Genomic DNA, 26,833 nt, shown 5'->3' on the forward strand with positions numbered 1-26,833 from the left:
CCCTTGTCTTCTTTCTGAAGGTGTGGCCAGTGTCCTTTCCAAAGAACAGAGCCAGGATTATCAACAGGTTCCATGTCTACTTGTGATCCTTAAAATCACGTCCTGGAATATTAAACTGCAAACAAAGCACATGGACCTAGGTAGCAGACAGCAGAAGTTACATCACAAAATTGACTTAGATCAGGGCTGACAGATGTTAAACCATCTTGAACTCTTTGAAAATTGGCCCAGGCTCCATTTAATTCTCACCTGAGCGCACACACACTGATTTTCTGTTTGGTAGTGAATAAAGTTACTCTTTGTGTCCCGTTGACAGTGCTCTTACAATGGGTGTGCCAGCCTGTGGCAATTCAGTTTCAGTCGAAGATGTTCCAGCTGCTTCTTGATTGCCCTCCAGCTGAATGGGATTTCCCACTTCACTATGCAGGTGAGCAGAGAATGTCATCTCTGAAAGCACCCATCTCTAATAGGATTAACCTCTGTGCCTTTGTTCAGGCCAGCAAATGGGGAGGAGGGAACTGTGTGGATTAGTTAATGTCTGGAATAGCCACATTAGCATTACATTCAGAATTACTTGTATGTGCAAATGGAATGTTAAGACTTTCTATATTTGGTGCATTCTTAAGAGAGTTGTTGGCCCAAAGGCAAGTAGTACAGCTTGCTGCAACCTGCTAATAATTCAGTCACATCTTTGAGCGAGGAAGAATCTCCTGAAATTAAAAGTGATGCCTGCAAAGGTCTCCTTTATCTTAAAGCTTCCTGCCGGAGTTAAATTATACATAACAAAGCAAGTTTAGCTGGTAATTGTATTAAAAGATGGAGGTGATGCAGGTATGAATGGCAGAGAGACAGGTGAGGGCTGCTTTCCCTGGGAGCTCTTATCAACCTGAGGAACAGCCATAGACATGCTTCATTGATTTTCAACATGAAAGGTCAGCTGCTAGCTCAGTTACCCTTCTGCTGTGGTAACTTATGCACTATGTTTGTGGCGGTTTCAGTGATGAATATGCATGGGAGCCAGCTGTTCAGCTCCACAGAGCTTGTCTTTCCCAGCTTAGTTCTGCTCACCCCTTCAGAAGGAAAAATCTAGGATCTTTGTAGGAAGCAAAGTGCTACAGTGCACAGATAAAAACAATCGAATGCAGGGGATACCCAGTCAAAGCTGGGGCCTTGCCACAGTGAGCCCTCCTCTCTCAACCGTTTCAACCTCCCCAACGATGGCTAAACATGCCATCCCCATTAGTACTCCAAAGGACAAAGGATTTACCTTCAGTGTGTACATCAAAAGCTCACAGCCATACATCCTGGTTGCTCCCTCTCCTGCTGGTCCCCTGCCTGCTGTTCTCACCAGACTACACCATGGGGACAACTAAACTAAGCAATGCAATCTGCCTAGCAGGAGCCATGCTATGTGCCTGCATAAAAAAATGGTTTCAGAAACAACTCCAAACCACAATCCCTGTTTTTTTGCAAGATTGCCCACTTTGCTTATTTTCTACAAAAGACCATCCATGATCAAGGAAACTTTGCATCTGGATGAAGCTGGCTAGAAGCAATGTGGGTAGGGTCACAGTCCTTTTAACAATTAGGTAGAAAAGAGTGTTTTGGACACACTTGGCTTCCTCTCTCCTCTGCATGGAAAATGCACCTGCCAAAGTTTCTTCTACCCAGTGCAAAAGTAATGTTCTCCTTTGCTTCCACTCACCCTAGACTGACTGCTTTATGCTGTTTTTAAAAATAATTTTATGGATTTATCTTACTAATTTTCATATCTAGTGGTGTTGTCCATTTTGTAAAATGTCCTGGGAATATGCTGGAAGGATAGTATAAAAATACTCTTTAACAAGTCAAAACCAAGCTTGCCAGGCAGAATCTGCTCTAGTTCTATGAATGACATGAATCAGATCAATAGGAGAAGGATAGATAACGACATGAGTTGAGGTTCTCCAGGTGAGTCCTGCCCAGAGGAAACAAAAGCTCACCTAAAATAGAAAACGTTTCACTGGCCAGCAGTGAATGGAACAAAAAGTGCTCACATTGTACCAATAGGATAGGGTGCTGGTGGAAGATCAAGGTATTCAGGTCAAGGCATTCAGAAAGGGAAAATAGAGCCAGGAGGAGTTAGGGACGCGAAGAGGCAATTTGGATCTTGAAACTTTGCAACCTGCCTTGAGAATGTTTGACAGATGGAGTATAACTATGCCTATAATAAATCAGTTACATAGCAAATAATGTATCCCTTTGGAATCATTTGCACAACAGTAGGGAAACCCATCTCACACTTAAGAGAATCAGTTTTCATAGGTCTCTGTGATATGAATATGCCATGGAAACACTGGATACAGACATGGATACAAATCTAAGTTGAATACCAAATCCTAGAAACTCTGAACTCCCAACGAACTCTCAGCCTCAGTTCCTTATCTATTAAACAGGACTGATAATAGTAACAACCGAACAGTAGTGTGCATGATGACGGAGAGTGTAAATAACTTTTCAGACCAGAAATGCGAAGGATTCCTAATGATACAAACCTTCTTAAACCCAATCCAAAGAAGGCCTGAGGAGGCAAAGTAGCAGTCTGGCTTATAACACACACACAAATTTCTCCCAGCAGTCTCCCACAGCAGAATTGATTTTACAAAGCAGCTGGCATAAAGTAAATTTAATATGTAAAAATCCAAATCTGAACTTTTCCCAGGCGGTGTAGAAAAGCATTTGGGTGCCCTCTAGTGGATGCATTGGCAGGTACAATGAATAACAGCACCCCTGTACACCTTTCATTGTTACAGGGTGCAGTTACATAACTTGATGTACACAAAATGTGCTTTCCCACTCAAGATTATGATGACTGAAGAGGCAGCAAAGAGAATTGAGCTGCAGTGGGAGGAATCTGTGCTTCTTGTTAGGTCATGTGATCAAATTGCCCAAATCCTTCTTTCCTGCCCCACCTTCAATCACACACATTTTCCTGCTGAGCAGTTGGTAGCAAAAACTTGGGGTCTTTTAGGATAATGGAAGCTTTTAGCCACCAGCTTCAATAAAACCACAATTTTGCCTCAGAAAGTGATTATTTTTGTTGTTGTATATATTTCAACAATCCCGAAGTTTGAGAGTCAATAGCACAGATGTTGTAAAGGGGTTGTGATTTGCCCAAGCTTCAGGGCCCCAAAAATGGAGGTCTGCCAGTGGTGTTGGAACACATGCAGAAGCTTGCAAGCAAGCAAGAATTCCTATCTGCAACCTGGAGAGCTGCTGCTTGTCCATGTAGACAATCCTGAGCTGGAGGGACCGATCTTCTATCTCCACATAAGGCAGATTCCTACACTCTGATCTTGACAGGGACTGCTGGGGTTAGCATTCCAATGCATCACTGCATCCTGGAACACAATAGCTTTCGAGAGCCTTTCCAAATGTGGAATTGCTGCTATGATTCTAAGCTTTTTGTCTCTTTAGCAGAGGCGAATTAAAGATGCACACAGAGCGGTGGAGTTGCACAACACAGAATATATTGTGAAGGAGGGGGACATGACACAGTTTTCTGAACTGAAATTTCAAACAGAATACATCACAAGCATAAATACGAATGTGCCAGGCCTGGGGTTCACAGCGCCATGTGATTAAGCACCAACTGAAACCAATGCAGACAATAGGCACTTGGATCTATGGACAATAATACTACAGGAAGGTCTGACTATTTCAAACAAAATGAACTATTATCTCCCTTAGGAGCAGCAAGGGCTTCTAAGTTTTGAAAAGCACATCAACTTAAAAAAGAACAGTTCAGAACTGGAATCTTTGTCTAGCGGCAGCTGCTCTTAGGCGTCAGTGGACATGGGGGTACTTCCAGCGAAGGATGGCACCATCAGCGCTCACGCTCACAATGTATTTGTTGTTAGGGCAGATCTTCAGGCGGGTGATGCTGCCACTGTGGCCAACCCCAACAAACATCACTTCACCCTCGTTGTAATCCCACACTTTCACTAGGTGGTCATCACCTCCTGAAGGGGAGAGAAGGAAGGAAGGTTAGACTTTGTGAAAGACTGCCAGCAATCCACTGAAGGAATAAGCAAAGAAAAGGGGCAGCTGCAACAAAATGCTGCAGTTTGGAGAGCTCCTGCTCAAGGTTCCAGGCAGCCTGCCCATGGCAATGTATTTCAGGAGTCTCTAATCCATCAGCACCAACGTGTCCTTGGCAACACACAACCCTTCATGCTTACCAAGGCTCTCCCAATTTTTATTTTTAAAAGATTGGGGGTATTTTGTTGGGAGGAATTGCTTTCCTCTTCCATGTTTTTGTTTTGGGAGGACGGGGATGTTTTGCCTGGGTTTTGGGGGGAGGAGGCGATTCTGAGCATTGCATCTTTTGTCTGTCTGATCAATTATTTTGTGGTGCAGGAAGAGGTTCTTAGCTTTCCCAACGTACTCCCAGGCCCCAAAAGGTTGGAGAACCATCAGCACCATCATTAAGTCATCTGCACCACTTTGTCCCCTCTAACAGTCAGCACTCTGAGCCAGTTAAGTCTACTCAGCCCTCAGTGAGTTGCTTTGGGTTTCCTCTCTCCTCGGGGTATTTTCCAAAGAGTTATTGTAGTTATGCAAACCTTTGACTTCCCCCAAGGCTGCTGATACCTTTGTTTTGTGTGTGGGTAGTGCCATTTTGGAACCAAAAGGATCCATACTCAGAGAAAGAGTATATATAGAATGAATTTTGGGGCTAAAATGGGCTGGAAAATGGTAGTCAGAAGTGTAAGTTGTGCAACATGAATGGAGGAAGGGAGCCACGAGCATGATACATGAATGAAGACTATGGGGAGCAACTCCCTAATCCAACAATGGATTTCAACAGGGACCTCAGAGTGCAGTCATTCACGATAATGATTATCATAGAAGCCTATACAAGTCTACTCAAAATTAAGCACCATTGAGTACAACTGAGCTTATTCCCAGGTAAATGAGTATAGGATTGCAGCCTTTCAGAAGTAGCCCACCACCACATTTTTCAAAGTCAAATCTCATTTTCTTTCTGGCCTTTACAGAGTATATCTGATTTCTTTAGTTTCAGTTCTCAATAGCACAAGATCTTGTCAGGAATGAATGAGAAAAGGAGCAAGTATCTCTGCAGAAGGAGAACAATGCCTCTCCAGTATAAGGTTCATTTTTAAAAATTCAACTTACCAGTGACAAAGACGATTCCATCTGATGTAATATCCATCCCATTGATAGAACCGGACAGGGAACCCTCCAGGTCTCTGATTGGGGACCCATCAAACACCTCCCAGTAACCAATCTAGAAACCAGAAGAAAACCTGTGTGAGAGAGCCTTCCTCTGTGCAGCAACAAGTAACCTACTTCATACATTTACTCCAAGAGATGTCTGAGACATGCAGCCGGGTACTTAGGCAATAACCCGTCTTGCTGGGCTCGTGTCCCAGTGTAACCTTTACTCACCTTCCGGTCTGTGCCACTTGTAATAAGCTGGTGCTCATCAGGATGGTAACACACACATTTGAACAAGGTGTTGGCCAAGATCATCTGACGCCTCATGAAGCGACTGGGGGTGGGGAGAAAAACACCCAGTGTTTCTGAGGTTACGTATTGTTAGGTTTAAGCAGAGCCCTCCACCAATAACTCTTACTTTTCAGACCCTGATCTACTGATCTGTGATTTATAAAATAGCCAAGTCCCCTTCAGCTGCAGAGGCATGCACTGAAATCCCAGAAGTCCCTGGAGTCCACCCTGCTTTTTCTTTTCTTTTTTGTCTCTTCAAGATAACCCTCTTAGTTGAAAGAAGAAATTAGCACAATACTGTGGCTGCAGACAGCCACGATTCCAAGCAAGAAGGGCCTTACACAAGATCCCAGATAATGCATGATCCGTCGATACTGGCCGTGACACACTCCTGGTTATTTTTCTTGATCTTGATGCATGAAATAGAAGAGATGTGCTCTTTCATGACCTCTTCCAGTTTGCGCGTCTCCTTGCCAACCTCCCATACTCTCACCTGTAACCCAAAAGCGGAATCTTCAGAAAATGCATTTTTATAGTGTCTTTCTCTAAGTGCTTTATCTTGGCAATCTATAAATATCCCGTATATTTTGGGGCCAGTATCATTATCCCCTGTTATAATGTGGACTATAGTTGAGGAATTGGTCTGCTTAAGGCTACTTGGGAGAAAGCATTCATGGCTGAAATGAAATTTCAACGTGGAGCTTGAGCTTCATAGGCTCTTGGGTCTGCTCTGCCACAGGATATATACACCACACAGTTATTCAGCATGCAATGGCACACAACTGGCCATGTGTCTCATTAAAAAGAAATGTGTTGTAGGTAGGAATCCATCAGTACAAAAGTTGGTGAAATCTGCAAAGGAGATACAAGGACTTTGAGGGCTCATTACCTGGCCTTCGCCTCCACCACTGATGATTCTTTTGCCGTCACTTGTGGTAGCCACAGCCGTCACACCCATGCTGTGAGCATGTTCGATCACGTACATTAGCCGCCCAGTTTCTGGGGTGAAGGCACGGATCTTCCCATCATTCCATGCTAAAATAATATAGAAAGATTTTGCTAAGTCTCTTCTACTTTTCCTTCCTTCACCTGGTTTTTTTGCTACTTTCACGGTCATTATGGCTGGAAGCAGCAGGAAAGCGCACAGTTCTGCTACAGAGCTCGCCAATGTCCAGATAACATGGCTTTAATGACCTGCTCTCGCCAAGGAAAATGCTAAGGAAAAGATATGGCACTCACAGCATCACTCTTCAGCAGGTGATTTCTATGTAAGAAGCTGCAGCCACAGAGTTTAGGTCTGTGGGGATTCAACAAAACTATTCTCTCTCCGTTCCATGATTCCAAATTATGCAGTGGACAATTGTAGCTCAATTACCCATAAGGCAACAGCAGTAGTTCTACAAAGACCTTAGAAAGCACTGGGCAGAATCTAATGACAGAAGGACAATTTAAAACATAGGGCAACTGGCTGTGGATACAATTCTACAATAAACTGGAACATGTAGAATGTATTTACCTGAAATGATGCTCTTGCCATCCCTCATAAAATCTATGGCATGGCAGGTCATGTTGGGGACTGTTATTCGTAGCAGCTCCCTGTTTTCAGGTGTATACCACACACGGATATCATTCTTGGAGCAGGTGGCAAACAAGTCAGATGTACCACTATGGGAGGCAGAGAATCTGGCTTAGGAATATTCAAACAGAATTGCTGCTAACTCTCAATAACCATAGTATTAAAATGCCAGAGCTGAGCCACTGGGCCATATTCCCCTGAAGGCCTTTCTCATTCAGAACACCCAACATAGTCATTTTGAGAAGAAACTTGACGTGTCTAAGTCCAGCTCAAAAGTGAATGTTATAATCACATTATAGCAAATCCACACAGTGATAATTAAATGACCATAATGGAGAATAAGATCTAACCTCTTTCAAACTGGCTCTCAAGGTAATTCAGAAATGGATGAGAGCTTGAATGTCACAGATCTGGTGATTTGCCCAGTGAGAGAAGATAATAGATATGAAGCATGTAGAATACCATGACTCAATGGGTGAGCTTATTACTTGCCACTTTGACTGGTGCTACTGGTGTATTACTAGTTCCGGGCAATTCTGATGGAAACCAGAGCAGCAGCTCTAGGGAGCAGGTGTGAGTAGAAAGAGGTAAGGGACTTGTTACATTTGCCCCTCCACATGTTCAAAACCTCCAGGTTGACTGCTGAAAGGAGTTGCTGGATCTGGGGTAGGGCAAACCCTTTCCCTAATGCTGGACTTGGACTGAAAGCCCTTACAGCAGGGATGAGGAACCTGTTGCCCTCCCAATGTTGTTGAGCTCCACTTCCCATCAACCACAGCCAGCATGGCCAATGGTCAGGGATGATGGGAGTTGCAGTGCAGCAACATTTGTAGGCCCACGAATTCCCCAACAGAGAGACATGTGCTAAGAATGTGCTAAGCATGTGCTAATTATGTTAAAGCCCCAGCTTTGGCTATCACACCTTAGCTTCCAGTCATGTTTCGTTACTCCCATGAGCTCTTTACTTCCATTCCACTTAGAAGAAATAATCATAATCATAATCATAATATTTCTAGCCCACCTATCTGGCTGGGTTTCCCCAGCCACTCTGGATGGCTTCCAGCCGAATAATAATGATTAAGTGGTATATAAATGCCTTAAACAAATAAATAACCCCTCATAATCTTTGCTTAAAATAACATTATTCTGTCAATCTCATACTAGAGTCAAGCAGTCCATCCTCTGTACACAGAACAGTAGAATACTACAATCACTTTGAAGTATTTCAGAATAAGTCAAGACAGAAAAGAATAGTTCACAGGTTGCACTGTATCCTGCTCAGAAAGAGAAAAGAGATGAGTAATTCAAGTGAAAGCAAACAATAGCCATTCCATCAAGCTCATCTGAACAGCTCTCACACAGGAGGCATGAATCACACGCAAGCGTCAGATTACTGTAAACCTCACAGGGCTGTCTCATTAAACAGAAGATATGTCTGTTGGCACTCCGATGACAAGGGCGACCTGCAATTGTTCCCAGCACTCGTCTTGATGTAACTTAGCAAAATGTTTGACATTGCATGAAAGGTAGGGCAAGGGAGACAGCTGTGGCCTACAAAACCCACCGTGTCCTTCTGCCCCATACTGCCAGGCTCCATTTGCAGGAGACAGCAACTGAACCATCATTTCGAAGAAATGTCACGGTCTCAGTACTGACAGCAAATGGGAATTCACCTGCCTATTCATGAGGGGAATTCAAACAGATGATGAGCTAGGACAGACAGCACAGCGTATGGCACACCCAGAATCTAACCAAGCAAAACACCTTGTGAAACACAACATTGCCACTGCAGTGCTAGCCATGGATTAATTTACATTCAGCGCTTTAGAGATGGAAAAGAGGGCAGTCAGACTTGCAACAATAAATAAAATGCCATTCAACTGGCTGCAATGCATCCCTGTTTCTTTGTTGTAAGCTGCTTTCAGCATGAATTTTGGGTGGGAAATTGGCATACAAATAAAATGAATGGATGACTGTCCCAGCTACTTGGGATCAGATTTCTCCCAATGTGGCTCCCACATTTCCATGAACAGATTGGCCACATGGTGGGGGCAATTGAAGTGGGTCTTTCTCATGGGATCAGTGTGATTCTGCACACCTGACTGAATCAATTACATACAACCCCAATTATAGGGGAACTTTTCATGAAAAAAATAGCTTCCATGAAGCTGGGGGTTGCATGTAAAGGACACCTTAGAAATGAAATGGAATCTTTTCACAGAAATGCTCCAAAGGCCTTGCAGACCCAGAAAGAACATGAAGAAGACTGTGCATATAAATCTGTGTATAAATCTACTTGCAGTGCAGAATTTGGCAGGTGTCTAGTCATTACAGAAAGGTAAGAGAATGTGAGGGCCATATTTGCTGAAACATCAATGAGCAAAGCAAATTTTATTGGAGAGCAGCACTGGCAAGAGTGTAACCCCCCCCCCCCCCGCCAAGCTCCTATTATGTGAGTATCCAGCTGACTCTTTCCATTCATCCTTGCCCAAAGTATTCTATTCTCTAAATTCTCTTCTTTTCCCCAGAATGTGCCAAACCCAGAGCACTGGGATTGAATAGACCTTGGGCTTATTAGAAAGAACCACCAACTTGAGGGTTGCTTCCAACATTATTTCTTTGCTGGGTGTGCTCACATCTTTCCTGGGAAAAAAACATATGTGTGCATTATGTTTTCCCATGCATCTTAACACATTGGTTTGCATGCCGATGTCTTTGAAAATAACATAAGCAGAAATGCTGTGATACGTCTCTGTGCAGTGTCAGCATAGGGCGTCTTATCCAAAGCTCCAAGACAGAGCTATTGTAACCATGCAGAGAAAGCAGAGAGAAAACCTACAAAGAATCAGATAGTAAAACCACAACCTAGTGCACACCAGATGTTTAAGACTACAACCCTCCAACCCCATTTGCTTTCTTGTCTGTCCTGCTTCCTGGAATTTCCTGCAGGCTAGAGCCTACAGTTTACTAGCTGGTTTTGCTAACCCTAAGTAAGTGCCCCCCTTTGCAAGTCAGTGAACATACAGGACCATCCAAAAGATAAAGATTGCTGTCTACCAAACCCACTGTACCTTGTACATATATGCAGGATTAACAAGATTCTTTGGATCATACTTACTATGGGAAAATGATATCATGGATGGCCTCATTGTGGCAGGTGGCTATGAGCTCATCCCTAAAGTCCGAATATGAGAACCGATAAATCTGTGCCTCCTCAGTGCCCACAAAAAACTGGTGCCCCTGCCCTCGTGGCGTGATGGATGTGACAGCACCATCCAACTGAACTTTTCTGTGAAGCCAAAAGAAAGTTTGGTACTGAAAATGACTTTTTTAAAAGACCATTCATCCTACTCAGGCCTTGCTTGTTTAAGTTAATGTTTGTTTTCGGCATTGTTATCCTTTCTTCCACCAATAGCCCATGGTAGGACCTGGCTTCAGTACTCGGTCTGTAAATTGAGAGATTAGGAAGCATTTAATGTTCCTGTTTCTCCTATTAATTGTTGTTGTTGTTATATTATTAATGCTTCTTTGTGATTTTTTTTTAATCATGTTCCGGGGAAAAGCTGTGGATATTTTCCATAATCTATTAACTGAAATTGGATGAAAAATAAAATTGGTTTATTTTTGAGCACAACTGAATGACAAGAATACACTTTAACAAATCTATAGTTCTGCATTGGATTTTGTGAACTGAAAGCCATCAAATTAAGCTAGCAACTCTTGTGTAAAGATCCATATTTAGTGATTTTGGTCTGAAGCTCTCTTGACAAAATGGAACTTCTAATTTCATTTTCCAGTCAAAAGCTCTCTTTTCTAGTGGTCTAGCTAAGAGCACCAACACTCTATTCTCTAGTTTCTCTGCTTACAAAGTAGCAACTAAATGTATTTGACATTCAAAATAAAATTCAAATTTTGTTTTAATAAATTCAAAACTGACTCACTTCACCCCACGGAAAAAGTAGGTGGCATAATGTAATCATACACATTATTTCCATATTGAATGCAACTACCAGGGTGCACTAATGTCCTTGCTAATGAATGTTCAGAAACTCACTTTATTACTTTATAGTTTGATTCTGAACAAAGAGCTACAATTCCAGCTCCTGTACCAATGACTAAGTCTCCCGTCTTCAGCAATAGCAAAGATGTCACTCCCTGTAGGGGGGAAAAAAGCAGGATTAAGACACTTATATGCTAGCCAAATCACTGTATTTGTGCAGGATGATTGGACAGATCAGAGTATTTGCCTTGCAATCTGAGGTGGTATGTATGCAATTAAGATTACTCTTTTACCAGTGCTGACTTATCAAAAGAGGGAAAGTTGTTGTTATTCAACAATGTAAAAATAACCAAGGAAAGAAACACCTTTTACAGCTCTGTTCATATCAGGTTGGACACCACCTCCCTGGACAGACAAGCACATTCATTTTATGTGGTCCACTAGTATTTGTGGTAAGCACATAAAATGTGCATTCCCCAACACAAAGTGTGAATCTGCAGGAAGTGGGAGCTTCACAGTGGGAGGTTCAGCAGTCTCTTCCTGAATAGTTTTCTGGGTGGTGGTGTGTGTCTCCCCTTCACACTGCATGCACTTAGGTCAGCCTTTTCCTGAGAAGTCACATAGAATGTCAAGTGCCTTTTAGAGTTTAAGATCTAATTCATGAAAATATAGACATAAATTTAGGAGATGGACATTAACAGGATGAGCTTTTGAGAATGGATAGACAGGACATGTAGAATGCTGAATGACAATGAAGAAGGGAGGACTGTGAAGCAGGTAAGAGGAAGATCACGACGAGAAGTCTTCATTAAGATTATTTACATGATAAGAGAGTGCTCTCTGAGTGTTTCATTGCTCATTTAGCAGTCACATAAGAACTTCCTTCCTGAACCAGCTTAATAGTTTATGCAGCCCTCTATCTTCTTCCCAAAATGTCTCCATTTGTCATTTCTGCATTTATTTCAGCATAGGGAACCAATGGATGATTCTCCTCCTCCCTTGATAATTTCCAGGTTTTTACTGCCAAACACTATGGGACACCCTCAGCAATCTTAGGTCTGATTTGTATCGCAGAGGAGGCTAACCTGAGGCCCACCAGATGTTGTTGGTATAATGACCCACAACTCACAAAGACTATGAGTTGTGTGGCAGAGAAGAACAAGACTTCATCTTTGTCCTTGACAGAAGAACTTCCAGGACAGCACAGCCCCAGCTAAGGGACAGAGCCTTGCCAGTCTCTTCCAATTTGAAGGAGACCCCCAGTGCATCATTGTCTTTCCAGCTCCATAGGGGTAAAAGGCTGCAGAACAAGGTCCCTCAAAAACCAGCAGGCTGCAAAGATACCATGGAAGGCTATTGGAACTATCCAAGGTCCTGCAAGTGTTCCAAGTGCTTTCAGTTCCTGCCTTGGCATCTTGGTGGGGCACTGCTGAACTTTCCATGAGCCTTGAGCTATTGTAGTTTAAGACAGTTGAATTTCAGCTCCCACCAGCACCAACCAGAATGGCCAATGATCAGGGAAGACAGGAATTGTAGTCCAAAATCATCTTGAAGATAACAGGTTCATCACCCCTGTCATATATGCAGCCAATCACATGAACATTTATGAGCAGAGCTCTTGTGAAGTCTGGGTAAATTTTAACCAGGCAAACACAACCTCATAGTCTTCCTCAAACTGACAGTCCAAAACATCTGGAAGACACAGCTCCCATTATCCCTGACCATTAGGTTTGCTGTCTGGGGTCGATGGGAGTTGTAGTCAAAAACATATTGGGGGGGAGGGGCAACAGTTTGGAAAATGTCATATTGTTTCAGTGTTCCAAGATGTAGGGTTGCCATATTTCAAGAAGTAAAAATCCAGACATCCCAAAAAATTGTTGAGGTGTTTTTTTTAGGAAAATGACCCAAAAACGTGATTTCTGCTGCCTTCCAGAAATTCCCACTGAATTACCAAATGTAATGCCCTTCTAAAACAAAGAGGCATAGAAGAAACATCTGTGAATGGTGTGGAACAAATTATTAGCCAAATGGTAGGTGTTCCTTCTCTCTATAAATTATTATGCAGAAGCAGGATTACTTTTAAACACAAATCTTTCTTAGGGGTGTCAATGGGACTTTACAAGTGTCCAAATATCAAATCCGCATCAGCTCTGTTTTTTGATATGTTGCAGGATACTACTTCCTAAGACAGGACTTGGTTTGAAGAAGGGGGGGGGGACACAGTTGGTACAATTACATATAAACTCTCTTACATTTGAGAAATTTCATGATGACAGGCTTTTACTACCTTGCTAGGTAATGTGTGGTGTTAACACAATCCCGTCAGGGCTTTAATTTTCCTGGATAGACTGCTGACATCACTCAATCCTAAACAGCTTGACTTGGAAGCAAGTTCCAATTATTGCAACGGAATCATATCAGAAACCAACTAACAGCTACCAAAAAAGAGAATCTTCAGACGGACAAGGCCTGCCTATGATGACTGTCCCTTGAATCACAGTGAGAAAGCAGATTGCTTTATAATCCACACTTGTTATTCATAATGTTCAGTAGTTCATATTAATGATGCAATACTCCACTTTACACCCTGCCATTTCCCTTGTGAGCTAAACACAAAGGCTGCTGGATGGCTTAACTTTTCTTTTATTATTTACTTGTTACACAAAGAAATCACAGCCATGACTGATTCCGATTACAAGAGATAACTTCCAAGCCAAATAAAGCTCACTTATTTCCCTGCAGGAAAATGAAGCTCTGCATCCATCCTAATTGCTTTCAAATGTAAACATCCCAATATCTCTGATAACCCCTTTCCAAGACACACAATTCTTTCTTTTTACTTGAATAACTCAGGCTGCAATGTGTCTATAATGAAATGCCTTTTTCCTTACTTTGCTTTTAAAGCATCTTTCATCGTCAGTTGAAAATAAAACCATATCCAGATAGTTACAGTATTGATAACTCGGTAGAGAACATCTCTGCTGCCTGCTTCAATGCATTTCCTATTAAACCAACTATTAAAAATCCCAATGATTTAAATGGCAATATAATTGTTTTGTTTTATTTCTTTTAAATTTGAAGCCCACCCTTCATCGAGTTAATGATCCCAGGGCACGTTACAGCATGAAAAGATTTTAAAAAAGATCCCAGTCAAAGAACGAAAGCAGATAAAAGATAATAGTCCAAACCATCACATATTATTCTAAACTGTCTTAAACCTACTATAGTTGACCCCCATTGTTTAACAGATCAGCTGAACACCATTAAGTAAACAAGGTTGGTACCAGCTATATTTCAGAAGGGAAGGGCATTCCGTAAGTGGGGGTCACCACAAAGAAGGCCCTTTCACATATTACTTCAAGAAACAGCTACCCTGATGAAGGGTCAGAAAGAAGGGCCTATCCTGAAGATCTTAAAGACTGGACTTGGAGTCTGGAAACAATCAGCTACATATTTAATGGGGGAATATATTCAAAACTTAAATAAATAAAGGGATTTATGTGAATGAGGTTACTTGCTTTAATTTTTATTTACCTTTTTATTTTTTTGTAGCATTTCATTCAGTAGATGTTACTATAGTTTGTTATATTTAAAATGAATTAGGAAGCTCTGCTAATGAGATGCAAATTTGATAAAGTACTGAGCTCCAGAAACCAGCATGAGAGTCTCCTTGTGTGCTATTTACAATGTTTTATAGAAAACATGTTTTCATGTACATTGCATCTGAAAGCTGAGGGTTGTTTTTTTTAATTAAACCAATTGCCTGTCTTGTGCTTCTGATGATATGGCTGAATCTCTCATAAGTCTGAAAACTAGAGAAAGAAGAGGTGAAGATATAGCAAATAAATAATATTTAACAGGTGTTTGGTGACTGGAGATATTGCTTCATGTCAATTATTTGGATTGTGATGTTCTGCTCCAGTTTTATAGGCCTATGCTATCAAATCAACCATTAACATGTCTCTGGCCCATGTGTGTCATACATTAACAGGTAGCATATCCTGGGTCCTTCAGACATTATGATAATGGAGTACACTATCATGAAATAGAATCTCTTTCTAATGTTTTCGTTGGCTCTAGAAAACTACTGCCTGGCTCTAGAATAAAGAATATTTGAAGGACAGTATACTTTTTCTATCTAGTCTGTGCAAATGAGTAAGAATTAACTTGCACATCTCAAACTGTTAAGAACCATCCAAGCTCTGCATCTGTCATCAGATTTTGTCATTTATGCAAAAGACTTATAAAGAACAGAACATGAGGCTCCTAAATTACAGTTGATGAACAAATATATATCTCCCTTTGAATAAAGATTATGACTGATTTACTCACTACAAAAAGTAATTGTCCCTAGTGTGATGTCATGCACATTGAGCACCACTGACTTCAAGTGATTGGGTATTGTTGACTTTGCTGATTGGATCATGTATCGTATTCTGTCTGAGTACACTGCAGTTGTTTTACTGTGCTTGCTATTGTGATTTTGAATATTTTTTTTATTTTCTTATTTTATGACTGGAAGCTGTCTCAAAGCTGCTTGATGAAGATGATGATGATGATGACAACAGCGATGACGATATGAGCACAGGCCCAGGAGGGGATACAGTGGTACCTCAGGTTACATACGCTTCAGGTTACATACGCTTCAGGTTACAGACTCCGTTAACCCAGAAATAGTGCTTCAGGTTAAGAACTTTGCTTCAGGATGAGAACAGAAATTGTGCCCCGGCGGCGCGGCAGCAGCAGGAGGCCCCATTAGCTAAAGTCGTGCTTCAGGTTAAGAACAGTTTCAGGTTAAGTACGGACCTCCGGAACGTATTAAGTACTTAACCCGAGGTACCACTGTAATTATTTGCAAGATGGGATGAAAAAGATAAAGGAATGAATCCTGATACCATTTTTAAAAAAGAGTCTTAGGACATCTTAGAAGCTAAAAGAAATATTGTGGCATAGGCTTTTGTTGGATAGAGCCTACTTCATCATACACATTTTTGTGGCTAGATCTATATGAAATACAATGAGTATAGCAGAGAGAATAATGTACCTTCCTTCAAGTTATTACTTCATGTATGTAACAAAGCTCTAGTCCACAAAAGCTTACATGTTTAATCCTCTATAAACATATAGAAATATGTGTTTAATCTTAAAATGCCTCAAGAGTCATATCCTGCAAAACACACACACAAACAGATATAGAGCAAAACACATATAGATTATGTTAGCAAGACTCCTCTAGGTCAGCATTCCACAAGCTGGTGCCCTCCAGATGTTGGACTACAACCCCCATCAGCACCAACCAGCATAGATAATTGGTTAAGAGTGATGGGGGCTATAGTCCAACAATTTCTGGAGAGTACAAGTTGAGGGAAGAGTGCTCCAAGTGAGCAGTCCACATCCAATTGATTGACATCATTTATTAGACTAGAATGGAGAGGGGAGATAATCACACTGCTAGCCACATGGTACTTTCCTTCTCCCTTCTGTAGAGAAGAGATGCTACTCCTCTCACCATTTAATATTCAGTACCAGTCAATGCAGATGCTGTACAGTCATAGTTAGAAGGCTTATAATCTGCAAAAGGCACATGATGTAAAGGCAAGTATCATAGAGCAGTGAGTGAAATATCAAATCAGGGTGAGTCTAGAGTAACTCAGGGAAAGCTTTGCTAATGAAGCAGGTTTTCAGAAAGAACGGAGGAGAGAAGGGGGAAGCTTTCCTAATCACAGGATCAGCATAGCACAAGACACAAAGATAGAAATGGGAGAATGGGGAAAGGGAAGTCAAGAGCAGATCTGGAGCAATTCTGACTTAGGATGAAGGGGATGCATAGGAAAAAATGAGTGGGAGGACAGATATGACTGAGAAAAAATGTCAACAGAGAGCAAACGGAAAACATGTAAAGACTAGAATTCTGATACATAGCCAAGAGTCAGTGTATGTAATGAGGAAAAGAGCTGATATAATTATGAGAGTGTTGGGAAGGACAGATTAATTTCACCAGGTATTCAAAATTGCCCACACAAAGATGCTACCATTTGGTCAGGTAGGCAGAGGAGCAGTTAGAAATATGAACAAATTTAGCACCCTACTAGGTGTTATGTCAGGAAACCCATGCCCAGATTCCTGTACTCTACTATACATAATACTAGTGCTTTTGTCATTCCTCCTAACAACAGTTCTGAGATATTAACTTTGGGTTACGTCTTTCATGCAGAAGGACCCATCTCTAACCCTGGCATCAACAATTAAAAGGATCAAGTAGCAGCTAGACTAGTTAGCACGACCGTACTGAACTAGGTAGGCAAACTGTCTGACTTTGTATAAGGCAGTTTACTATAGTCCTAATACTTACTGTTAGGGATCCCATTTTACAGTGGGAAACAAAGGTTGGGAGAGATTTGCCCATAGCCACTTAGACATACCATAGTTTACTGGAGATGTGAACAAGTCGATGCCCAACTATCAGGTAGTCCAGAGAAAAGAAGCTAGGTAAGTGGTTAAACCTCCCTGCAGATACATACCAAAAGGCAAGGCGGAGGTAAGCTCAGTCTACACCCAAATAACAAGTTGCTCAGAATGAAGGGTCCACCCAAAGTCAGGGGTTTTACACAGGATCAGATGCAACTATACTGGCACTTTGTCACCTGACACCTGCTAAATGTTTGTTACAACCAGGGCCTTTGTTCAGCCGGAACTCAGTTCTGAAACCTCTCAGGAGGGCGCCATTGCCATTATAAGAGAACAAGGGAGACGTTCATGTTTCTGGCACCTCTTTTTCTGGAAATATAGCACTGGTTACAACAGTTGGTTGTTGCTATACTATCTGCATGACTACATTCTCTGCTAGTGAGAGGTGGAGCACAGCAGCCACTTACCAGGCTGAATTTCTCCTTCACTGGGCCAAAGGTACTCATCAATGTGCTTTTTGTATTGAGTTTGAGGACATCACCAGTGGACGTCCCAATATAAAAATAACTGTCATCATCAGTCATCTGGGGAAGAATGAAGAGGAGAAAGATTAGAAGCACACGCCACACCTTTTAAGATGACAAGTAGTCATAAATTCATTGTCATAATTTCTTTTGAGTAATATAGGATAGAAATTTGATGCCATCTCACATAGGACCTGGAAATCACAGGGGGAAAGGAGTTCTTCTGTGTCTTTATGTCTCAGACACTACTGCTGTTCAGCTTATTTATTTACACACTTGGAGACAGATGGATGCCAACAAATTTACTTAATTTATTAAATCGTACCCCACACCTTCTAAAAATATTTTTACTTGGCACAATTAAAAAAAGACTAAATTGCCAAAAAATACTACCAAGCAATGAAACAAGTGACAGCAAAGTAAAACACAACAGCGGAGTTCACTAAAGCAATCCAACTGTTAGATCAGCAGTCTGCTTACCATAGCACATGTCACTATTCTTTTCAGCTGCCCTGTTTGACACTCAGTTGGTCGGATTTTTCTGTTGGGTAAATCCAATTCCCATACGCGAATGGTTCCACTGCAGCCAAAAAACATATTTCAAAATTGACTCTAAATAGAAAAAAATGTCACACAAATTTCTTGATCATAGTATTCAAAGGTGAATCTACTATTTGTCTTCCACCTACCAATGCCTGGCACCTTTGGAAAAGTATATGCCAACTAACGATGTGTCACTGCAGTGTATTAAGAAGCTAAACACAAACTCATTCTATTCTCTTGTTATCCAGGGACAGAAGGTGGAACTGGTTGCTTGATTAGATCATTTCAGAGAAAATAAATATATTTTCTGACCATAACATAAAGCTCCCACATGCTACATTATTTTCTATGGAAACTGCCTGCAATTGGCTATAAGTAGTAATCATTCAAGATACAGCAAGCCCCAACAAAAATGCAGGTGACTGATTCCTCTGCTTCACTCTCTATTAAAGCAGATGATTGCATACCATGGGTGATGAAAGAAAGAAACCAGCAATTTCAAAAACACCCTCCTTCCAGTATTAAAAGGCCACAGTGCAGAGCAATTTTACATTGCCCGGCCATTGTAAACGTTATAGGAGGTGTCTGCTGTACAACCTCTTGTTAATCGCAAAATTTGAAGATTTAGCTCTTTCTCAATACACTGGTAAGTTTAAAACTGGTGGAAATGTCTGTCAGGAATCCAAAACCATTCCATCATTACTACTACAGTGGTACCTTGGTTTTAGAACAGCTTAGTTTATTAACAACTTGGAAATAGATCACTGGTGTTCCAGTTTGTGAACTTTGCCTTGGAAGCTGAACATGTTCCGCTTCCTGTTGAGTGTGTTCAGTTTGTAAATTGAGTTTCCCCGCTGCTAATCAGAGGCTTCCTGTTGAGTCTGTCAGCTGCTGAGTCCCAAGCACCCATGCAACACAGAGGTGATATCTGGAACTTTTGTTTTTGCTCATTTTTTGCATTTCTGTTTGTGTGGCTTTTTTTGTTTTTTTGACTGTGATTTGTTCTTCATTTAATGGGATTGACTTGTGACTGTGGCTTGTGACTTCATTTTTGTGACTTGTTTTTGTGACTGTGTGGAACCCAGTTCAGCTACTGATTGATTGATTGATTGATTGATTGATTGTATGACTGCAGAAATGGATAAAAGCCCCCCATCAAAACGATGACTATCATCAGTGTGCATAAAGAAAAAAATTAATTTCATTTTTAATCCTGTCTTATTTATTTTATAGTACAGTACATTGATTGTTGCTTTCATTTTATGGATCAATGGTCTCATTAAATATTTAAATTAATGTTAAATTGCTGTTTTAGGGGTTGTTTTTAAAAGTCTGGAACAGATTAATCCATTTTGCATTACTTTCTATGGGAAAGCACCCCTTGGTTTGAGAACGCTTTGGTTTTGAAACAAACTTCTGGAACGGATTAAGTTTGGGAACCAAGGTACCACTGTACTCAGGATCCCTGAAGGAGAAGCCACTCTCTTCCTCATTCAGCATTCCTGCCATTCACTCTTGTACAATGAAATATATTTGCAGAGTTTGAAGTTCTAAAATGAAATGGGTGCCTTTGTCACAAACAAAGCCATACCTTCCAGCAGTAATGAACATTTCATCCCTGCAGTTGGAACACACCAGTGTGGTAGGGTTCCCAGCACTACGTGCAGCAGCAGGGCTACCGCAAATGGCCTCTTTCTTTGGGATGCTCCACACCACCACGCTGCCAAAAAGGGGACATAATTTTTAGCCAGTCATCCATTCATTTAACATTGTTCTCCGGTCAGCTCACAGCATAACGTGATAAAATACAATGAAGAACTTCCCACTGAATTATGGCTCAAATGTAAGTATGCACAAAATCAGAATCTTAGAAGCGTGACACATAGAATTGGGTTCAGGCATAACAACAAACCATGGCATGGAATTACAAAAACAAGCAGTCAAGGAGCCTCAGTCTTGCGTGCTCCATCCTCCTCCCCTTGCACCTGCTGCTTTCAGATGCTGGTTTCTGATTCCCATTTACAGGGCAGGAACAAACTATAGGTTGCCAGTTCAGATAAAATGTTTCAAATCAGGAAGCTAGGCAGAAAACCATGGAGAACAAGAGCTCCTTGACTCCTCATTGAACGCTAAACCATCATTTGACATCATTTGTTACATAGCTGTTTTAAAGAAACTGATTTTTCCATTTTGAAACACTCCCCCTCCCTAAGTTAAACCCGACACTCAAAAGATAGTTGGGTAGAAGTGAATCTCATCTGGACTATTCCTTGGGACATGAGTACCTTAGAATTAGACTGTAAATTTAACTTTGCCAGTGAATAGGACTGAGGCTATTGACTACAACATCACCGCAACATCACAAAACATATTGATGCCAATATTTCAGGTGTTGCAGACAGATACACTGTTATCAGGACCCAAACCTGGTGGGGGAAGATACACTTTACTGGGACTAAGATCAAGGTGGGGTGTGTGTGTCCAGCCTAACGTATTTTGCTGTATCAATGTACAGTACTTAGTAGTTAGATGTTGTGAGACTTGCTGGCGTCAATCAGGAGTGTTAGGGTAGAACAAGCACCATTGTGAATAATGTGTGTGTGTGTGTGTGTGTGTGTGTGTGTGACCAGGCCTCCAGGAGCCCACCCACCATTGGCATTGTATTTTAGTCTGCTTTATTACTTAACTCACAAAGACTGAAGGCTGATTCTCTTAACCCTTATTTTTATATTTCTCTTACATTTGTGTGATGAGTTAGAGATAGAAAGGCCAACAGTGTAAACAGTAAAACTAGAACAGTCAGACATGATTTTGACTCATTTAACTGACAGACCAGTTTGCAGCAGCTTTGTCACTTGTGCATATCAGCCTCATTTCAAAATTACAAATACATCATCTGCTAATTTCTCCCAGCTTCCACACATGCATCTTTGGGAAACACATGAGTAGGGAAAAGTAATGTTGGAGTTGTTCTGAAAAGAACTCAAAGCAAATAAATGGAAACAGACATAGACAGACAGGCATAGACAGGGGTTGTCATCTACTTCACATTTGATTCCTGGTTTATATAATGAAAAAGAAAAAGAAAGCCACTTTTCAATTAATGTTACCTTCCATCATCCTGACCTCCCAGCGATACTAGGTAAAGGTCATTTGGAGAGAATGCTAGACTTTCAATTTTACCCTTGTGAAGTGATAGCCGAGTCAACATCTCTTTTTTCTGGTAATCCCATAAAATTATATCAGCCTGGAACACACAAAAATAAGTATCAGCATATTAACACCACTTAGGTCAGTTCCAAAACATGTGATGTGAAAGATACTGGAACAAAACAAGACATGAAATTTAAAAAGCCATAAACAACTCATCTTAAACAGCCCTACAGATCAGCTACAGGCTTACTGAGTAAGAGAGCTTGCTGTGAATCAGTTACCTAACACAAGCATATCTCACTTTAAAGGCAAATGGCAGGGCCAAGAAGAATGTATCGACACAAGGCAGAAGTGCTGAAAAACATGAATGCTTTGACGTGATCCATATTTTTAAAGTATTGTCAAGTTTCTATTCAGTCTTCAGTCTAGGTGTTTACACAGTGATTAAGCCAGTGTTTCCCAACCTTTTTTGGGCAAAGGCACACTTGTTTCATGAAAAAAATCTCGAGGCACACCACCATGCCAGATGGGGAAAGGTCACTTTTTACTTATGTAAAAAAAAAATTAAAAAATAGTAACAGCATAGAAGGTAATGGTTAGGCTAGCATCCCTCTTCCAAATATGCTAGGTTTTTATTTGCAGGGACTGTTCTACATGGGAAGGGGAAAGGAAAGTTAATAGAAGGAAAGGCGGGTGGGAGAGAAAGAGAAAGAAAGAGGGAAGGAAGGGGGGAAGAGAAGTGGAAAGGAGGGAGACCGAGGCGGGGGAGAAGCGTCTGGAGAGTTGCTCCGAAGTTTGGGGGGCCGCGGGGGTGGGCGCGCGTCCCAGGAGGCGGAGGCCAGCCCGGGCTGGGAGCTGCGCCGCGGCCCGGGGGTGGAAGGCGGACCGCGGCTCCTAGGATGTGGAAAGGGGACGGCGGCGCAGGGAGAGGAGACCCGCACGGCTAGGGCAGCGTGCAGGGGGAGGGGAGCGGGCCGGAGGCGGGCGAGGGGGGCCGCGATCCCGCACGCCGCGAACATGGCCTCCTTCCCCGCGGGCTCTGGTGCAGAGTCGGCGATGGGATGTGGGAGCTCGCTCGCTCGCCGCCCCGCGTGTGCCTATGTGGGGCACGTTACAGCCCCGTGACGTCAGCGCCACGCATGCAGCCAGGCAGGCAGACGGTGAGAGCCCCGCGCTGGGCGGCCTCTCCTCGCTGCCGCCGCCCTGCCTCTCGCCGCCCGCCTCCCTCCCACGGCACACCAGGCAACGTCTCGCGGCACACTAGTGTGCCGCGGAACACCGGTTGGGAAACACTGGATTAAGCAACACTGTTGGCTTCCATATAAGGAAGTAAAAGTTTCTAAGGCAGAGATGGCTAACCTGTGGGCCTCCAGATATTTTTAGAGGTCCAACTCTCATCAGCTGCAGGCAGCATGGTCAGGAATACTGGGAGCTGTAAGCCAACATGGAGAACCACAGGTTAGACACTCTTGCTTGAAGTGATTTGCTCAGGGCCACATGGTATGCTATGAAGTAAATCAGAAATTCAACATCTTCCTTGTTGTTTAAAATTTGGCTTGAAACATCCCCCTCCGAATTGCATGTTTACAACTGCACTGGGCCCACATGAAAGTAAATAAAACAAGGTTGTTCAGAGGTATTCCTCATGGGTGTAATGTTATGGGACCTAAACCAGTAGGCACAACACAACCTAAAGGCTAAACAACCAGGCCAGTATTGAGAAACCAGATATCAGAACCATGCTTTTGCTAGGTCTTTGTTTGCAGCATCCACTGGGTGTCCAATACATTTTTTAAAAGGTGTCCTTATCCACCTTGAATCCCATGAATGTGATCTGACCAGAAGCCACATAGGATCCACTTGAAGAAACCGTGACACAGGAGACATTGTTGGTGTGACCATGTAGAAAAGCCTGAGTGCGAATATTTATGCCTTGGACAATGACTGTGCAGCCCAAAGGGTAGATGAGGTGCTCTCGATCTGGGTGGCAGATGAGGCCAAAGGGGACATGCCCTGTAAGCAAAGAAAGGACATGAAAGAGAAAGTCAGAGTCATGCTCTAGGGAACTCTGAGCATTAGTTAGCTGCACTGAGGTGAGGGAGGGGTCTTCTTAGATACCTTCTACTTTGCTTTCCACATGCAGTAAATGACAGTTCGTGATAAAACCGTATGAGCACAGGATGTCTGTTCCATGCTAACCCACGCTGCTCAGCATACAGACTGCTCTGCACTTCACAAGTGTTTGATAATGCTTCCTGCCACTCAGATTTTCTCCCAATCTCTCATTCCACTCTGCTCTTCCCAGGCATTAGGGAATATACTGAACTGAATACAGAGTTTGATCTAGCCTAAAGTTTTAAGGCAGAACTCTGTGCTCAGACCCTTTTTGATCCATACAGATTGGCTCCCAGTCCGCCCTACCTTTGGGCAGAGATCTAAGAGATAGAAGGTTGTGGTTCTCAGTTGCTTTAAATATTTAACCTATTTTTTTCCAGTTGTGGCTTCTGGGAGAATGCTGAAGGAGCTCCCATTCCGCAGCCTGAACCGCAACAGGATTGCTGAAAAACATAGATGCTCAAATCTTTTCCTGCAACTCTGTGCTTCCTCCAAATCAAAACTCACAAGTCTCACTCACTCTGTGAACTGAACTCTACATTTTATGTCCCCACTAAACCCTTTAAAATGCAACTATTGTACTCACTTGCTGTAAAAAAATGCCCAGTCGCCAATGCTGGTTTTCCATTGTTTGCTTTTCATGGAAAGTTCCCCAAGGCGAGTATTCTGAACATAAGCTCCTCCTTTAATATATTACAGACTTACAGAGAATGCCTTCAGCCAGAGAGGGCATCTGGTTTGCTTCCAAGAGGACTTTAAAAGCACACCAAATAAAGCCCAGCAACTGATCACTCCTCCATATCCAGACCCCTGAACCAACTCACTTCTCATTTCTTGGTACTGCACCCTAAAGACTCCAATAGACTGTAAACAAAGCTCACTGAGGTTATGTCCCAGAACGTTGTTTTATTTTTGTGTGTTGGTTAGACTTTCCCCTTGGTATGCTCAGAGCAACTCACAAAATAACCATTGCACAAAACAGTTAAAGCAGTTTGGTATAAAACCCTAAGAGGCACAAGCTTTGTCACAGGAAAGCTTATTCTTGATTGAGAGACTTGGAAAACTGGATTTGGCCACTTCTCTCGGCCGCTGTCAATTATACGTCTTGCTGCTGCAGCAAGAATGGAAATGGGAAATGTAGGCATGGAAATGGGAAAGCTAGATTTATTAGCACTACCCCCCCCCTTCCCCACAACTGGCGGGTAAAGTACGGTATATGCACGTGCAGAAGTATTTTTTTTAATACTTATATCCCGCCATTCCACAGTTCCGAGAGGCGGTTTTGAAAGCCTCAGCTAGGAAAGAAGGCAGGTGCCCTTGAGCCTGGGGTAAGACGGCCCTTCACCAGCTTCCGAAACCGGGGCGTCCCACTTCTCCAGGCACCCAACTTTGAGCCCCGGCACCTTTCCTTTCAGCGAGCGAACACTCAGCGTCCCTGCCCCCTTCACCTCACTCGGGCACAGGCCACAACCTCCCCGCCCCTCTTCTCGCCTGGTACCATTGAAGCCGATGATCGCCTCCAGCTGGAGGCCTTCCAGATCTTCCTTAGTGGACCCGCTCTCCCCGTTCGGGAGGGCCGCCATGGCCTCCTCCTCCAGTGCTCAGGGGCTGTGTACGGCCGTCGCCAAGGAAACCGCGCAGGCGCGCAGGAGGCCCGCGCGCTCTCACACGCCTCTGCCCCAGGACCTCTGCGCGCGCCCGGGCGGGCGCCTCTTTGGTGGAAGCGAAGAAAGCCGAGCGTGGCTTCGGCCCGCGGGAGGAGACGCGTCTCTTGGTTCCTTCTCCTTTTGAGGCGCCCGCAAAGCTACTCGGTTGGCGGGCGAGAGCGGACATCATTCTAGCTGTGTGGGATAGCAGTTCCTTCCTCCTGCAGACACCTAAGTGGAGACCTCGAGGGCTCCTTCTGACCAGATCATAACCCAAGCACGCTGTTTAGACGCGGGTGCGGAAGGGGCTCTCCAGGCTGCCAGTGGCCACCTGCCCCGCACCCCGGTCTTGATACTGTTCGTCCTGAATTTCAGGTCTTCCCCCCCCCCCTCTCCTCTCCAAATGTATATGTTTGAAAAGGGGGCGTGAAAGGTCACGGATTTAAGCTCTGGGTTGCAAAGCACAGGCAGAGTTACAAATTTACGTGCGTGTGTCTGTGCCCGCACACACGTGTGTGTGAACATATTCCAGAGGCGCCGTCCTGTTAGGCTGCGATAGGTTGCAATGGATTGCTTTGAAGTCACTTCAACACTAGATGGAAATAAAATCCCAACCGCTCTGCCTTGCCTTGTCCTGTATTTTGTCAGAACAAAGGTGGCAACCCTAGTTGAAGTTCAGTTCCCAGCAACAGCGCCTTTTGCCAATGGCCAGTGGAGAGGGTTGGTGGGAGTTGGAGTCCAGGAATATACATGGGTAATTGCAGGGTTCCCCGCGCCTGCTCTGAGGCAATGCCCTCAGCTCCTTGAGGAGAAGCTGCAAATCTCAGAGAAGGATTCATAGAAAGAGTGGGAAAGGCCAGCTTTTCTCTACGTTCTCCTCCCCCCTCTCCAAAAGGGTTCTTTGTCAGTTTGAAAATGGTGTGATCCTATGCACGTTTACTCAGAAATTAGTGGAGTTGTGTTTTATGGGGCTTGTGGCCAGGAAACTACGCATAGAGTAGTATATGGGAAGGTTGAAGGAACTGGGTATGCTTAGCCCAGAGTTGAGATGTGATGTCACTCTTCAGATGCCCTTGCCGCGTAGAGAAGAGCAAATGGACTTGTTCTTTGCTGCCACAGAGAGCAACAGACCTTAGGTGAATTTCAGTTGAACAGTAGGAGACAGTTCTTTATAACAAGGGCTGTTCAACAATGGGATCAATTACCTGGAGAGATGGGAAGACTTCATGACTGGATGTCATCAAGCAGAGGCTGGATATGTTTTTCCCTCTAGATTTTCTGCTTAAAACAAGGTATTGTATTAAATGGCCTCTAAGCCTCTCCCACCTCCTTCCCAACTCTCTGGTTGTTTTTGTTT

At 42.9% G+C, this 26,833-nt stretch overlaps 1 protein-coding gene across 1 annotated transcript; it reads right to left on the reverse strand.

The window, feature by feature from the left end:
- Window positions 1–3,489: 3,489 nt before the first annotated feature.
- On the reverse strand, window positions 3,490–25,474 carry CFAP52 (cilia and flagella associated protein 52). The gene is made up of 14 exons (XM_082212203.1): window positions 25,329–25,474; window positions 23,529–23,728; window positions 21,673–21,809; window positions 20,154–20,282; window positions 18,500–18,599; window positions 17,963–18,079; window positions 11,142–11,242; window positions 10,206–10,376; window positions 7,028–7,176; window positions 6,401–6,546; window positions 5,853–6,004; window positions 5,452–5,554; window positions 5,179–5,290; window positions 3,490–4,001 (listed from the first exon to the last, which is right to left on the reverse strand). Exons 1-14 carry the CDS (start codon window positions 25,411–25,413, stop codon window positions 3,826–3,828), a joined length of 1,878 nt encoding a protein of 625 aa, XP_082068329.1. The 5' UTR covers window positions 25,414–25,474; the 3' UTR covers window positions 3,490–3,825.
- Between the last annotated feature and the right edge of the window lie 1,359 nt (window positions 25,475–26,833).

Source organism: Podarcis vaucheri (assembly GCF_965113315.1).
Source record: "Podarcis vaucheri genome assembly, chromosome: 2".
NCBI lineage: Eukaryota > Metazoa > Chordata > Lepidosauria > Squamata > Lacertidae > Podarcis > Podarcis vaucheri.